This window comes from Schistocerca nitens, chromosome 1 (assembly GCF_023898315.1).
Source record: "Schistocerca nitens isolate TAMUIC-IGC-003100 chromosome 1, iqSchNite1.1, whole genome shotgun sequence".
NCBI lineage: Eukaryota > Metazoa > Arthropoda > Insecta > Orthoptera > Acrididae > Schistocerca > Schistocerca nitens.
Window position 1 is genome coordinate 478,768,394 of NC_064614.1, and position 18,193 is coordinate 478,786,586.

The following is an 18,193-nucleotide window of genomic DNA, read 5'->3' on the forward strand; positions in this document are numbered from 1 at the left end:
CATGGGACTTCATTTCCATTTCCATCAGTGCAAGAGGACATGCTACTGGGTATTAGAGGTACTGGTGTGTACAGAAATCTGGACCACTACCTCTGAAGATCTCACTGTATGGTGGTACAACATGCAATGTGCGGTTTTCATGAGCAATAAAAAGAGCGGAAATGATGTTTATGTTGATCTCTATTCCAATTTTCTGTACACTTTCCAGAACTCTCGGAACCAAGGCTATAAAAAACTTTTTTTGATGTGTGTATTTCTGTGTGTTCCAAATCTGTCTGTTGGAAAAACTGACTCAGCATCCCGGCATGAGAGTGAGAGGCTGAAAAATGGTGAGACATTGGTATTAGGTACCAACTCTTCAGTGCATTTCTCACACAGCAAAATAATACACTTGATTCTAAGTAAATAACAAGAAGTTCCCTTCATTCACTGAGACTTTCGTATACGGAAATGTGACCCTCTAAACTACCCAGAAACCCCATTTGAGAAATGACGCAGATGCATATTAGTCTGAAACTCCATCTATGCTGTTCCTTTGTTATTTTAGGAGGTCCCCCTCTGCTCATAGTGGTCAGTGATTATAGCTAAGCTATTTGTTGTCTGCTACAGCTGGTTATCAATTGCGGAATACCTGTTACTGAATGTGCATTTTGGAGAATCTGAAACGAAAGTTTGAAAAGTGTTAGTTTTCTATATTCACAAGTCACAAAGCCAGAGGCAATAGCCAGTCTATCTAGATTATTAATTTGACATTAATAATCTACACCCCTCACAACTTTCTCCCGCTCAGCCACCCACTGGTAAGTAAAGAGGAATTCCTGATCCCCCGCTTAGCTCCTAGATCCTTCATCCACTCCCTTTCCAATTATTTTAGCATCACAGTTGTGGATCAAGCAGATATTCAAGGACTGGAAATCAATCATCCATCCTCCTCTTGACAGCTGCCCTTTCAGCCACATTTTACTTGCACCCAAAGCTCCACAGACCGAGCTCTTTTGATCTTCCAGTTAAAGATTGGTTACAATGTGCACAGAGAAAAAATAACTATCTTTGTCTCTCTCAATTTCTCTTCAACATCCCTTCCTATATATGAGATATTAATCACTTCCTGTACCATCTCTCAGAGAGCACCATTGCCATAATCTCCTTACTTGCATCTCCATAGATGTTGTGCAACAGCATTCACCATTACCATTGTCATGTTGCCATGGATCACTACTTCTCTTAGAAAATCCTGGCACTAACCCCACCACCTCATTCCTAATACGGAGCATGCCTAGATGGTCCCTTTGTAAAGAACACAGCCAATTCTCTTGCCGACTTGATGCTCTGACCATAATGACATCAACACTGATGGGATGTTAAACCATAACTTCTTCCTGTAACATGCATGTCTAACTACGTTCTAACTCATAATTACAGCTCTTTTGCAGGCCAAATTGACACAAGGAAATCAGCAGAACTGTCAGGGGTATAATTACATAAATCTGTTTACATGCCACTTAAAGGAATTCTGCCTATCTGACCAGTACATTAGGCTCCTTGACTGTTTCATTTTCACTGATGACATATTCATAATGTGGACTCACAGCAACAATGTCTGCTCTCTCCTGCAGAAACTCAACTACTCCTTCTGAATCTGCTTCAACCTCTGGCCATATCAAACATGTTAACCACAAACACTACTGCCATTTTCATATTTGACACCTTCTCCAAATCCAAAATTCTCTCTGGCCCCTAAGGAGACTGTATCTGCAGTGGGAAGTAGGAGTTACTCAAATATTATTTTACAAACAGAAAAATTTCTGCCCATACTAGTTTATAAACAGATCTTTATCACCATTTCTTCATGAAAGCCCGGCAAATGCTGCACCTGTGTTAACCAGCCACTGATTATTTCACCTCTTATCACCCATTACCCCCTGAAAAATGTAACCAGTTTCTTTTCCAGGGGTTTGTCAAATACTTTAGTTGGATCTCATTCTCCAGGATAAGAATTTCATCGTTATGCTGCTTATTTTAACATATTTGCATGAATAGCTTTCTAGTTTGAACCCTCAGTCATCATTTAATAGTATCATGGAATTACAGCTCAAATACGAGTATATTTTTTCCCTATCCACTCCACTCTAACCATTGTTGCCACATCTGATTTCAATACCTCTATCTCTCTTTTCAGAACTTGTGATTATTCTGCCAAATTTGAACATTTAGAATGCTTGCCCCAGACTTGTGTTCTTCTGAATGTCTCTCACCAAACATTTTCCCCTATATAAATATGTAGTAGTCTAGATCACCTCGCTTTCTTATGAAGCGAGTATTAAACAAAGTAGCAATGCGTACAACCAAAGTAAGAATCATTGTCTTTGTTTGATTTTCTATCAGCAGTATTGATTGAGGACATCAGAAGTTTTTGATGCTTAGCTTTGGATTATTTTCCACACTAAAATTCCCTTTGGAGATTGAAGGACATAGTGCAACAACTATTGACAAGTTGTTGTTAGACTCAAAAACCTGCAGTGAGCTAGCCGTAAAAATCAAGTCAGTGGTTTACCTGACCATAACATCATAGAAGAAAGGCATTGCCTTGCTGAATCATAAACAGTGGCTTGATCATAGCATTTAGGAAGAAATTACAGGGAAATCTCTGGGGAAAAAAATTATAAAGCAGATAGTGTGGATTGAAAATTAAAGTCTTTCTTAAACATATTCTTAGAGCTCTTCGAGACTTGTTTTCCTCTAAAGCAGATAAGAGCAAAACCAAACCAAAGAGACGGTATTGTATTGTATTGAGTTTTATTGGTCATGTTGTTTACAAAAGCAGCTTATGTTAAGACAGTGGACAAGTCAGTTTGTAAGTATAGAAGTGAACATGATCTCTATGCACACTTATTTGAAATTACAAATACTACACTTCATACATCAAGTATTTATACAATGAACTTCATAAATTTGAATATTCTTCACTGGAGTAAAAGCAGTGATGCTGTAAATATGATGTTCCTGAGTGGATAGCTCTTGGGATAAAATACTGTAGTTGGACAGAGACAGCTCTAATTCAGAGTTCAAGTTGTAGTCAGGACAGAAACTTCATTATCAACAGTATTGTAAAATCCTCTGGGCAGTTGTTAAAAAAAAAAGCAAAACTCGTGTACTATGCTCAATAAAGAAAACACTCCAAGAGTAAGGCAAAAACAGTCTGGAACGTAACTAAACAAGAAGAAACGGAAAGAAATAAAAATAGTGAATCAAATGTCATTGAGCCTCCAGAAAATAGCTGTGACAGAAAAGATGACAGTCTCAAACGGTTGATCACAAAATTCAATGGTTATTGCCTCACAGTGGCAGCAAACACTGCACCCACTAATAGACAACCAAATACAGATGCATTAGGTTTACTTGTGCAGACACTGCATACGTCATGAATAGACAGTTTCAAAAATACAATACCTAAGAAGACTAAAAATTCAACAGCTCACTAAAAAGTAGTAATTTTTCTGGTTGATATTTCTAGCAGAATATTAAAATCTTGTGCAGACTTGATGGGACAACCCTTAAACTGTTAGTGACTCAGGATGTATTTCCTGGAGGACTTAAAAATTCTGTAGAAACACTCATTTATAAAACAGGAGGTAAGCAAATCACCTTTTATTGTGGATATACTTCACTTCTTCCAACTATTTTGAAAGTCAATGGAAAAATGGCCTGTGGTTGAATACTGACTCATTTAACTGAACAGAACTTGTTAATGGCCTCTCATTTTGGCTTTTGTGAAGGATTATTCGCAGAGAAGCAACACAGGACTGCAACAGTGGAGTGCTAACAGAACTAAGCAAGAAAAATTACCTTGTTGGAATATTTTGTAATCTTGACAAACCCTTGATTGTGTTTATCACGAAATTCTATATAGCAAACTAAAGTGTTATGGCATTCATGCCATTCCTCTTGCATAACAGAAAGCAGAGCGCATCTGTTGTGTGCATCTGAAGTAGGTACCCAACGTAAAGGTAATAGGAAGTGAACCCACCCTGCCACAAATATCCTTAGCTAAATGGAAGTGGCGTACTTGCACACTAGCTAAAAACTCTTCACAGGGCATTATTTCTTAAACATAATCACTAGGCAACATATGAGAAACAATCACAATCTTTTTTTGAAATAAGAGACATCCAAATATTCTCATCTTTAGCTTCCAGAGAAGGCATGACATAGATGTAAACTTTTGTACCTAAGCTAACGTAACACCGTAGGTGATTACTAACTAATCTAATTGAAGTTCAGTGTGGACTGCCACTTTGAAAGTTTAAGTTCAGTCTCTCAATAGATAAACAATTTGACTATCACTTTGCAAATTACACAGCATAAACTATCCAGCAACTAGAACTGGTCAGCACTGTAGGTAACTAGGAGACAACTGTAGAACTCCTGGAAGTGGCTGAGTGTCGGCATGCAGTGACTTAAATCATGTGCTCGGCCTACAAATGTATTCCTATGAACTGTTTGGCAGCTACGTAAAACAGTTCTGAGTTTCAGCATTCTCTCTGGTGGCAGACATCATTATTCACAGATGAATGGCCAATTTGTAGTGGGAATGCAAAGTATTTCCTAAATGTGCCATCTATGAGGGGCCTGAACTAGTTCCTTGTATGTGCACCATCTATGAGGCGGCTGATCATACTATTTGTGTCACCATACTGAGTCTGCTTGTGTGTGGCGCCCTCTGAGACTAGCGATGTGTACTGCATCCGTTGGATGCACAGGAGTATCGTGGACAGACTGTGTCACAGACGCAAAGGACTCAGCTTACTTCCTACCCATCCTTCCCTAATCCAATGGGACAGATGACCTTGCTGTTTGGTTCTCTCTCCCAAATCAACCAACCAATGAACAATTGTCTCATAACAACTACTGACCAACTGACTCTCAGTTTAACAACTGCACTGCTTTGACACGTCATCAGCCTTTATTTAGACTTTTGACAATGCATCATACTTTCAGCTTTATTACAATTACCGTTTGATGTAGATTGCAATGAAAAGAGATTAATACAAATAATTTCACATGTGACATCAAGGTCAGTGGAGAGTATAAATATATCTTCAGTTACCTGTATTATGAACTGTAAATTTTTTCCATTCTAAATTTTATAAAATAAATCCTTTTAACAATTAATTTTAGTACAATTAAGTTTTCATTACAAATAACTGTATTTCAGTTGCTTACAATATGACTGTAATGCTAAAGATTTATCATTTTATACAAAAAAGCATTTTTTCATTATGGACTGAAGATATTTTTCATTATGAACAAATGATTTTGTTATTTAATAAAAATGTGTTAAGTTACTGCCATTTGTAGTGTGATTATTACTCTTCATGCCGTCGTACAGTGATTAGTGTAAGTTGAAAATTAGAACATGATTACACATACATATTTTCATAAGAAGATTATTGTCTATTGTGATATTTAGCAGCTCAACTTTAGCAAACATAGCTCAGATGAAAGCTGAACAGGCATACAACTGGTTCAAAGCTAACAATTTAAATCTTAATCTCTCAAAGATTCATATCATGTGATCTCAAACAAGCAATAGTGGCTCATTAGTACAGGAAGTAGATATTATTGATCATGCACTAAATGAAACACACTGAGTAAAATTCTGTCTGATCTAACAATGAAAAATCCAGGAGGGAATAATGACAATACTGTCACATAGAAGAAGGTGTAATTAGATGAATGGTGAACACTAACTCCACTTAACGAAGGTTTGTTCAGAACATGCACATACAAGAGTGCGGAACGAATTGTAGTATATATAAGGCTACAGAACACATACAGTATATATACGGCTGCAGAACATTACAGTACAATGATTCTTGACATTTGTGGATACTTCTAGAATGTACTCGAACCAAATATAGAAATTAAAATTGTACAGACCCGGTGAGTTTTGAACTCACGACCCTTTATGCAACAGTATAGTATCATAACCACTACATCACAGTGCATACTCTGACTCCTGATGACTGATTCTCTCCCTGGCGGTGATCTTATTAGAACTTCTTTTGCCACTATGCCCTTCATCACCTTTCCGCCTGTTGCCTGTTGCTAGAGCTTTGAATTTACCCTGGGTTGCAGGATCCTTTAGGGCTTCATTCGAAGGATGTGGACCATATCTCTGATCTTTCATTGTCTTGTGTCGGGGTCAAAATCTTCAACTTCATAAGTAACATCAGACAACTGTCTTACTACCTTATAAGGTCCAACATAGTGTCAGAAGCTTCTCAGAGAGACCGACCTTCCGAACAGGACTAAAGATCCAGACGAGGTCACCAGGCTGGTAGACAACAGTGCAGTGGCTCGTGTCATACCTTCAGCGATTGTTCTCTTGAGCCTGCAGCATGCAGAGTCGAGCTAACTGCCGAGCTTCCTCAGCTCTGGTTAACACCTGGCCGATGTAGTCGCCGTCCATGTCATCAGGATGTAACAGAAACACAGTGTCCATTATCGTAGTCGCCTCACGCCCATGCAACAGGAAAAATGGTGTAAATCCTATGGTGTCTTATTTGGCGGTGTTGTAGGCAAGCCTCACAAAAGGTAGCACCTCATCCCAGTTGCTCTGCTCAACATTGACGAACATTGATAGCATCTCGGCCAAGGTCTTATTAAGGCGCTCAGTAAGCCTGTTAGTTTGCAGATGGTTGGCACTCATCATGTGATGAGTAATGTTGCACTGACAGTTTATCTCTGTCACAAGATTCAATTGAAAAACTTTCCCTCGATCCGTAATTAATGACCTTGGGGCACCGTGTTTTAATACAATGTCTTCCACGATGAATTTGGCTACCTTGGATGCTTCGGCTGTTTTCATGGCTTTTGTAATGGCATAGCATGTCAGATAATCGGTGCAAACAATAATCCATCTATTACTACTAACAGACATTGGAAATCATACGAGGAGGTCAGTCCCAACACGCTGGAAAGGTATTTCGGCTGGTGGAATTGGTATGAGTCGGCCAGGTGGTTTCTGAGGAACTGCCTTTCTCCTCTGGCACTCTTGACAGTGCGACACATAGTGACGGACTCTCCTAAATAAAACTGGCCAGAAAAATCTCTTGCGGATTCTATCGTATGTTTTAATAAATCCTAAATGTCCGGCCTCAGGTATGTCATGGAATTTCTGTAGAACATCTGAGCGCATGTGTTTAGGAATCACTGGTAGCCACCTCTTCCCAAACGGATCAAAGTTTTTCTTGCAAAGAAATCCATTAACTACCTCAAATTGTCCTTTCACACCCTCTGACCGATTTAAGGCAAGCATAATTTGAGATATCTTTGCGTCCTCCTGCTCAGCAGAGAGATCCTGGAGTGCTGTGAGACAGTCACTATCTTCATCAAAGTCTTGATGGTCTTGCTCAGGGTTTCTTGAGAGACAGTCGGCATCTTGGTGGTTTCTTCCAGTTTTGTACAATGTTGTAATGTCATACTCTTGAAGACGTAGTGCCCACCTGGTGAGTCGTCCTGTTGGATCCTTAAGAACCGTCAACCAACAAAGTGAATGATGGTCTGTAACAACTGTGAATGGCCTTCCATAGAGATACTGTCGAAATTTCCAGATGGTCCAGATCACAGCAAGACATTCTCTTTTTGTAGTTGAGTAGTTTCTCTCGGCTTTTGTAAGTGTCCTAGAAGCATAGGCTATAACCTTCTCTTTTCCATTCGAAATCTGCACCAGAACAGCACTGATCCCATAACTGCTGGCATCTGTGTAGTTCTGTAGATGCTCTCTCATCATACAGACCAAGTACATGGCCAGTCGTTAGAGCTTTTCGCAGCATATAGAAAGAATCTTGTTGAGCACCATCCCAAAAAAATTTAGCATCAGATTTTAACAGCTCTGGGAGTGGCCTTGCTTTGATACCAAAGTCTTCGATAAAACGACGGTAGTAAGAACATAATCTGAGGAAGCTTCTCACATCTCTAAAACTTTTAGGATTAGGAAATTCCATTATAGATCTCCCCTTTTCTGGGTCTGGCTGCACACCTTCATTTGACACAAGGTGTCCAAGTATTTTGATTTCTTTTGATCCAAAAAGACACTTTCCTGGATTAAGTTTAAGTCCACCTTGTTGGAGACACTTAAGAATGGCCCTCAGTCTTTTTATATGTTCTTCAGATGTCTCTGAGAATACTATAAAGTCATCTAAATAACGACACAGCGTCCACTTCAGGTACCTTAGAAGATTATCCATCATCCATTCAAAAGTTGCTGGTGCATTACACAAACCAAACGGCATTACCTTAAACTCATACAGGCCCTCAGTGGTTATGAATGCAGTTTTCTCAAGATCAGCCTTATCTACTTTGATTTGCCAGTATCCTGAGTACATGTCCAAGGTTGAGAAAAGCTTAGCCCCCTTCAGACAATCTAGTGTATCGTCAATTCATGGAAGAGTGTAAACGTCCTTTTTAGTTACCTTATTGAGCTTCCTGTAATCAACACAAAAGCGCCAGCTGCCATCCTTCTTCCTGACGAGGACCACTGGTGATGACCATGGGCTCTGCGAAGGCTGAATGATGTCATTCTTCATCATTTTCTCTACTTTGTCGCAAATTATTTGATGTTCTGTTGCTGACACACGGCATGCTCTGTGGCTTATTGGTTGATGCTCTCCAGTGCTAGTCCGGTGCTTCACCATCAGTTTGTCTAATTTACTCTTCACCTGTGGATTGAAGCATTCAGAGAACTCTTGAAGAATGGCAAGTACCTTCTTCTGTTGTTCCTTAGTGAAATCTGCTGATGGTTGATCTACAAGACCTTGTCTCATAGTGGCAGTGCTAATTTCTCCCACATACTCGGCATGAGAGGTTTCTATGATGCTCAGCTGTTCTCCAATTAATGGCTCAGCGTTTGCTATGCACACTTGTCTTGGAAGGCTCTGCGGTTCTCCACAATTCACCGAATCTGTTCTTAAACGAGACGACAGAGGCTCAGATGACCAAGTCAGTCTTCAGTGGTATGCTTCTTTTATATTCCACTACAAGATCCATGGGTTGATGCATGGCATGACAAGTGACAGTTACCTTTGTAGTGCTGACTGCCAGGAATGATCACTTCATCCAGCACACACAGTCTCCACAAACTCGGATGGGCATCTTCCTGTCCACAGTATCTCATCTCGTCTAGCATAATCTTCGAGCGACCACAATCTATAATTGCCTGAGAAGCTTTCAAAAAGTTCCATCCAAGAACAACGTCATAACTACTCTTGTAAGATAATGAATTCTAAGGGCTGTGTATGCCCACTTATACCCACATGAATGGTACATCTTCGTGTAGGTTTTACATATTTCCCACTAGCCACCTTCAGCAGAGATGTTTTATTATCGACGAATACGGTTTTCTGCAACTGGCGACGGTACTTCTCCGAAATGACTGAATATGATGATCCAGAGTCCACAAGAGCTTGGGCTGATCAGCCATCCATGAGGATATCGCATAGTTTCGTATCATTTTTGTAGTGATCGATGGCGGAGGATTTCTCTCTTCGGCGGCCTCACCTCCAAGGATGGTCGCACCCTTTAGTTTTCCAAGTTTCAGTGGCTAGGTAATCAGCTGGAGCTTCTAAACAGCAATGGAGACCTAGATGGGCATGTTGGGGAGTGTCCTCTCCAGCAGCTAGCTTGCAGCGATGGTGACCTACGTCGTCTTGCACCCACATCTTGTTCATCTACATCTACATCTACATCCATACTCCGCAAGCCACCTGACGGTGTGTGACGGAGGGTACCTTGAGTACTTCTATCAGTTCTCCCTTCTATTCCAGTCTCGTATTGCTCGTGGAAAGAAGGATTGTCGGTATGCCTCTGTGTGGGCTCTAAAATCTCTGATTTTATCCTCATGGTCTCTTCGCGAGATATACGTAGGAGGGAGCAATATACTGCTTGACTCTTTGGTGAAGGTATGTTCTCGAAACTTCAATAAAAGTCCATACTGAGCTACTGAGCGTCTCTCCTACAGAGTATTCCACTGGAGTTTACCTATCATCTCCGTAACGCTTTCACGATACTAAATGATCCTGTAACGAAGCGCGCTGCTCTCCATTGGATCTTCTCTATCTCTTCTATCAACCCTATCTGGTACGGATCCCACACTGCTGAGCGGTATCCAAGCAGTGGGTGAACAAGTGTACTGTGACCTACTTCCTTTGTTTTCAGATTGCATTTCCTTAGGATTCTTCCAATGAATCTCAGTCTGGCATCTGCTTTACCGATGATCAACTTTATATGATCATTCCATTTTAAATCACTCCTAATGCGTACTCCCAGATAATTTATGGAATTAACTGCTTCCAGTTGCTGACCTGCTATACTGTAGCTAAATGGTAAGGTATCTTTCTTTCTATGTATTCACAGCACATTACACTTGTCTACATTGAGATTCAATTGCCATTCCCTGCACCATGTGTCAATTCACTGCAGATCCTCCTGCATTTGAGTACAATTTTCCATTGTTATAACCTCTCGATATACCACAGCATCATCCGCAAAAAGCCTCAGTGAACTTCCGATGTCATCCACAAGGTCATTTATGTATATTGTGAATAGCAATGGTCCTACAACACTCCCCTGAGGCACACCTGAAATCACTCTTACTTCGGAAGATATCTCTCCATTTAGAATGACATGCTGTGTTCTGTTATCTAGGAACTCTTGAATCCAATCACACAATTGGTCTGATAGTCCATATGCTCTTACTTTGTTCTCGTCATGCTGGAGTTGGCGGTGGCTAAGATTGGTCTGCTGTATTCTGGTGCGGACGTCATCAAATATCCGCCATCTTTCTCTACGATAGCGCACCAAATGTCCCAGTTGTCCACAGTGGAAACATACTGGTTGGTTATCCTGGGTCCTCCAGATGCCAGTCTTCCTTGGTGCCCAAACAGGTTCCTCATACGACGTTGTAGGAAGTCAAGACCCAACTCCGCTTATATATATATATCTAAAAACAAAGATGATGTGACTTACCATACGAAAACGCTGGCAGGTCGATGGATACACAAGCAAACACATACATACACACAAAATTCAAGCTTTCGCAAACAATGGTTGCTTCGTCAGGAAAGAGGGGTGGTTTTGTGGTGGCAGATTATGAGAATGAGGCTAACAATTGTCTGATGAAGAAATAATGACGTTAAAACCTGTGGGAAGCGGCTAAAAATGATCAATGATGTGGGAAAAACGGAAATGGACATAAAGCGAAAGTTATTAGAACTAGCCGAAATGGTTGTTTAATAGGTGAAAGGAACTGTTTGTGAACTAGAAACGGTGGATTTTATAGCAGCAGTAGTGTTGAAAGCGGAAAAAAAATTTTTTTTGGTTATGGTTTGGAAGTGGGTTACGTATTATTGAGTATATATAGGCGGGATAAAATTGTATAGTAGATTACGGTAAAAAGGAGAAGGTGAATACAAAGTGAACCTACTGGCAAAAACAGAAAGAGAAAATAAGACGACAGAAAAGATTTTGAAATGCAACAGTGACAATAATAAACGTAATTGTTGGGTTCAAATTAATGATATGAATATAATAGAGGAAAGAGTCTCTCTTTGCCTTTACAAATGTCTGCTTGTGTCTGTGTATGTGCGGATGGATATGTGTGTGTGTGTGTGCGAGTGTATACCTGTCCTATTTTCCCCCTAAGGTCAGTCTTTCCGCTCCCGGGATTGGAATGACTCCTTACCCTCTCCCTTAAAACCCACATCCTTTCGTCTTTCCCTCTCCTTCCCTCTTTCCTGATGAAGCAACCGTTTGTTGCGAAAGCTTGAATTTCGTGTGTATGTTTGTGTTTGTTTGTGTGTCTATCGACCTGCCAGCACTTTCATTCGGTAAGTCGTGTAGCCGTGTACTGTACGTAGGACTCAGGATAAGTGTTAGTAGCAAGAATTTAGTGTAACTGAGGGTGCAGTAGCTTGTTTCAAAATTTAGCTTACGTAATCATGAATAGCATGAAGTAGTGTAGTGACAGTTTATTGTTGATATGGTATATAGCTTGCCTTTTGTTAATGTATGCCTTGACTCATTCCCCAGCCTTGAAGTTTGTCTTGCCTGATGGGATCTATGGAATACAATAAATGTATGTATGTATGTGTCTTTAATGCGACAGTTCTCACTATACCCATCACTGTTGGACATTTCTGATTCTCCTGCCTTTGGGGATCGTTTGTTACCCAAGGGTATCAAGTGCTCTGAATCTGTACTGATTTATCCATCTTTGTGTTAGGACAACATATGAAATGGTTCTTGATTCTTATTAAGAGGAATTTAATTTGGTAGATACAGGTTGAAAAATATTGTACTTTTTTTTTTTTTTACATTTCAGTCAGCGATGAAGCACACGAGCGCCCTTCAAAAAAAGACTTACTGATTGGTAAAAGGAAAGATAAGAAAGACTCAAAAAAAGACAGAGGATATGCAGCACTGGAAGGAGAAAGTTCACCTGAAGAGGATCCTGAGATAAAGTAATTCATTTTGCATTTAGAAATTTTTTTTGTTAAATATTTGATTGTTTTGTGTGATGAACCTTGTAAATTTACAGAAGCATTCTAAAAACTTCAAATCTATCTTCTGGAGACATGTTTGATGTATTACTTTTAACCAAAGAATTTCATTTAGACAGACAATTCTGCTCCTGTAGCTCTCACATGTTACATCAGATGGTGTTCCTGGAATTCTGCAGAACAATAGTTATTAATAGTGGCACCCGTATAACTGTACACTCTGATGAAGGCAATAAAAATAGGTCATGTGGTCACTTTGTGAATCAATTTTGACCAATATAGGATTTCCCTTCCTGTCATATCTGGGAATGCTTAAACAATTTCACATTTGAGAGACCGGCCCAGGTGTGAAGAGGATGAAGACAAAATAATTAATTCTTGGCATTGTTCTTTGCTCAGACATTCATTGTGATCATTTTCAATTCATTAAGAGACTCCTTCAGTTGAATACTGTTGAACGCTAACTAAAAAATTTTACTTTTTGCATCGCTATTGGAGAATTGCAAATAAGCACTCCAGTCAGCAATTTTCCAAATAAGCTACTATCTCTTAGACATTTTACAGTATTGATTTTCTCACTTCATGGTGCACCACACACAGTTTCAGTTAAACATTCTTGTGGTTAGTTTCCATCAATTAAAATTTATTGTCGTTGTGTAATCTGTATCATCAACTCTCATTGCAAAGTAGGGGTGCCAGAAAAACACTAGCCACAGGATCAGATTCTGATTTATTATGTAGAACTATGCTCATTCAGTCAGACATGCCTATTTCAATCTCTGGAGAGACAGGTCTACAGTATTATACATGCATCAATAATTGTTGTGCCAAAATAAAGAAGAATTCATTTTAACATTAAAGTTAAATGCAGTCAAATATTCGTGCAAAATCTTCTGTGTCAAAACTCTATAGAAATTAATAAGAAACATGGATAGTTATTGGTCTAAGGCTTGTCAGAATATGCAGACCAAGTGAACTGACACAGAGGTGATTTTTTTTTTTTTTTTTTTTTTTTTCATATCTGGTGCCAGAGCCGAGAATTTATTGAAAGACAGTTCCATTTCCCACTTTAGCTTTATTATGGTAACAATCATTTATTTCACATTGCATGTGAAAAGAACACCCACTTATGATGATGGTAACTTTTATTTAGCAAATCAATAGGAACACAACTTGACAAGAATAAACTTATCATACGGTGAACAAACAACACTTTTAAAGAACAGACATCAATCTTCATGGATCGATATCTTATCCCCATAGCCCTCCCTACTACCCACAACCCTCTCATGCCCTCCCCCTCCTCTTGTCCCCATACCCACCCCCACTGATGATAGTGTGGAGCACCTGGGATGTATTGAACCTTGCTTGTCATCTGGATCTTTTGTGGTCAATTGATTCTGGCACTTGTGCAGTTGTAGGAGCAGCTGAACACTTGGCCATTGTTTGGCAGCTGGGGATTGAACCTTTAGTGGAGGTCTGCATGGGTGTGTCAGGGCATTGCGTAAGCTTGGTCGTCAGCATGCTGTTCAAAGGAGTCAATGGTATGACCCGCGCCAGCACTCTTTCAACAGATATTTTGCTGCATTTGCCATTTTGCAAACTCCAAAATGTCATACCCGCATTCCAACACTTGTTAAGGCCCAGTGTATGGGGGCTGAACTACTTCGCTGCATAGCATGACATGGGAGCAGTCCACTAATGCCCTGGGTGTTTGCTGAGGCACGAAGCAGGTGGCAGACATCCTCCTGAATCTGCTGTACCAGCAGTGATAGTTCCGCCTGGTATGGCACTGGTGCAGGTGTCAGGTAGTCCATTGCTATCATTAATGGGCCTCCATATACTATTTTAGCAACCAATGTCAGAATTGTAAGGCCTCCATAGTCCTAAAAGAGCCAGAGGAAGTGCTTCCATCCACTTCTCTTCATGACACATGAAGACAGCCTATAAAATCTATGCCACCCTTCAACCATTCGTTTCTGGCAGGATGATAACTTGTAATTTGCTGGTGTTGGACAGCATACAGTTTAGACAATTTGTTGAACAGATTGGACACAAATTCCTGGCCCTGGTATGTTACAATATGAAGAGGACAGATTAAGCATGCTAACCAGTTGTCTCAGCAGTCATTTCTGTCACTGGTATAGTTTCTGCCCATCTCGTGCATCTGTCAACTGCCATGAGGAGGTACTTTTAACCTTCTAAAGAGGTCAGAGGGCCAACGATATTGATGTATATGTGACTGAACCTCACTGGAGACACAGGGAACTGTCCAATATCTGCATGATCATGGCATCCTACCTTGCAGCACTGGCATTGATTATGCACATGAGCCTACATCTGAACATATTTTTTCACTGAGAGCCATTTGAAACAGTTAGTTAACCCTTTTGTGGTTATGAGGGCTGAGTGTCTTCCCTGCCTGGATGGCTTCAAGAGTGAACATGTTGTATGCCTTTCAGGGGGGGGGGGGGGGGGGGGGGCTGATCAGCCAATGACCACTGCCGGCTATGGCAAGGAACACTGCTGTCAGCTAATTGTAAGTTCCAGCACATATAGAACCAATATTCGACAATACACTTTATAGTATCAGTATTAAACTGGAAGGTCTTAGTGGTATCAGTTTCTGATAACCACGAAAGAGAACATCAAAACTAGCTCATGCTTTATTAGTCATTTATCATGAACTGAGAAAATAGTATCCTAGAAATATGATAAAAACTTTATTCTGCTTACTGAAAAATTCTGTAACTTGAGATTCACACTACCAGTATTTTTGCCTTTAACTCAATGTAATTTCATTAACATCGGACAAATACGTTTCAAGATATATAGTTTTATAAGTGAGCAGATCATAGGAAAGATGCCCAAAACTTAGAAAAACAATTCTTAATCTAATTGTAAATAAATAATGGTAATTGAACTTCAGAAGCAAATTGTCTTGTATAGCCTGATGCCGAATTAAAAAAGGAAAATTTTGATATAACTTAATTTGCAATAAGCCTATTTGTTCATTTGTAATTAAAGCCTAAGCTTGATTCTCTAATAAAAATTCAAAAATAAGATTCTACCTGCTTCCTGCTCACTGTTTTCTCTTTCCGTTTGTCATGTTCTGATTTAGTTTTATGGTTTCCCATCCTTATTTTTGATGCTGGCTTTCGACTGCCATTGGCTTTGAATTAAAAACCTGTTTTTTTGTTTTCTTCCCCCATTTTGCTTATTTTTACTTTCCTTTTCCTGATACATACGTTACTGGAAGCACCTAATATTTCCTTAATGTGTCATATTTTTCAAAACTTGGAGTCATGCAAAGGGCAACATCACACTTTTTGCACCTTATGTGTGTCATTTTCCACTGTGAATTGGCAGCACATACTACACAGCCTTTCAGGGGAATCTCCTCTTTCTCCAAGGAATGCTGGATAATGTCCTTGTATATTTTTCAGTCAAAATGGAGTTTCTTGCTTTGCTGTCTGTGGGATCCCAGTTTACATGTTTGTCCATAAAATTTATCCAGCAGCTGGCAGGTAAGTTCCAACTGCAATTTTGCCAGTGGTGTCTTCTGTTTCTTTTTAATTTCAAAAATTGTTTTTGGATTTAGCACACACAAGCCAGTGAACTGGAAGGAGGCCTTCTTGTACCATTTCATTGTCCTTCAAATGCACTGTACAGAACTTAACATCATGTCTGGTTTATCAACATTGACTTATTGTAGCTCACCACACAAGTCAGTTTCAGTTTATTTTGCCCCTTTTATGTTCCTTCTTCTCAGTTTCGACAAACTCTGATCAATTTATGATTTAAAGCATTCAGATTTCTTTGTTGTCCATCCACTTTAGAGCCAACAATATTCCGCAGGACTTAAACTGCATTTTCCCTTTTTGCAGTTCGTCATGCAGCAAGGGCAAATACCTTCTGTTTTTGCATACTGTTCCACTAGCATTTGTACATTTGTCATAGAGCCATAGGAATAATTTGGGGCTCAAATACCACTTGTCTAAATAAATGGAATGATCTTTGTTGAGGTATGGCAATAATAAACTCATGACAATGTCACCTTATTTTCCGCAGTTAACATTTCCAGATTCTATTTCCATGGTGGCACCAGTGTAGACAATATAGTCTATAATATAATTAGTTTGTATGTCACAAAGAACGAAAATTTTAGTAACCAAAGTCTACATTTCTTTGGTGTATACTGTTTAAATTGCAGCCTTCCTTTGAAAAGTAGCAGATATTCATCCACTACTATGTTTTCAAAGGGGCCATGGCCTCATGGAAGTTTTTTGTTGTGTGCTCTACAATGAGCTGTATTTTCACAGGAATATTGTCACTAAAGTGCAATAAAGACAGAATCAGTTTGTACTTGTTCCTGGACATTAAGTGTGAAAATATTGATGTTTGAAGCGAAAAATTTGTTTGACCAGTATTCATTCACTTATAATGTTTTAGTTCTGGTGTAAGCAGGGAACATGCCAAGAAGCAATAAAATTCTTCTGGCTCCATATGCTTCCTTTGTGCTAACTGGCTGGGTACTGTCATCATTTGTTTGGTAAGAAAACTATAATAATTATTTATCTCTTTACAAATTGCAGAAACAAATTCAAATGATAAAAGTTTTTAAAAATCTGAATGACTTACTAAATCTACATCTATACTCTGCAAACCACCATGAGGTGCATGGCAGAGGGTATGTCACATTGCACTAGTTATTAGGATTTCTTCCTGTTCCGTTCACATATGGAGCATGGGAAGAACAATTGTTTGAACACTCCTGTGCATACTGTAGTTATTCTAATCTTATCCTCATGATCCCTGTGTGAGCGATACATAGGGGGTTGCAGTACATCCCTAGAGTAATCATTTAGAGCCGGTTCTTGAAACTTTTTTAACAGCCTTTCTCAGGATAATTCATGTCTGTCTTCAAGAGTGAGAATTCAGTTCCACCAGTATCTCAGTGACAATTTCCCAAGGATAAAAAAACTATTCATGGTGTGACCACTCATGCTGCCCTTCTCTGTATAAATTCAATATCACCTATTAGTCCTATCTGGTACAGGTCCCACACACTTCAGCAATATTGTAGGATGGGTTGCACAAGTGATTTGTAAGCAATCTCTTTTGTAGACTGATTCCACTTTCCCAGTATTCTACCAATAAACTGAAGTCTACCACCTGCTTTACCCATGACTAAAACTATGTGATTGTTCCATTTCATATCCCTATGTAGTGTTACACCCAGGTATTTGCATGAGTTAGCTGATTCCTACTGTGTTTACATAGGTACTATGATTTTTCATATTGTGAAGTACAAAATCTACATTTCTGAACATTTAGAGCAAGTTGCCAATGTTAAAATCTTATCAAGATCTGCCTGAATATTTATGCAACTTCTCTCAGGTAGTACTTTGTTATAGATAGCTGCATCATCTGCAAAAAGCCTGAGTTTACTATTAATATTGTCTGCAAGGTCATTAACAAACAACATGAACAGTAAGGGTCCTAACACACTTTCATGGGGCTCATTCGAAGTTACTTCTACATCTGACGATGACTCTCCATCTAAGATAACATGTGTGTCCTCCCCACCAAAAAGTTCTCAGTCCAGTTGCAAATTTCACTTGATTGTACTT

General features: G+C 39.4%; 1 protein-coding gene across 2 annotated transcripts in view; it reads left to right on the top strand.

Annotated features, from left to right (window-relative positions):
• The window catches only part of LOC126252105 (ralA-binding protein 1), a 127,494-nt gene that overhangs the window by 14,309 nt on the left and 94,992 nt on the right, over positions 1 to 18,193 (top strand). For both annotated transcript variants that reach the window (XM_049952978.1, XM_049952971.1), the window contains one exon: positions 12,383 to 12,521. In XM_049952978.1, the coding sequence (XP_049808935.1) occupies positions 12,383 to 12,521 (139 nt within the window). The remainder of the gene's footprint in view (positions 1 to 12,382; positions 12,522 to 18,193) is intronic.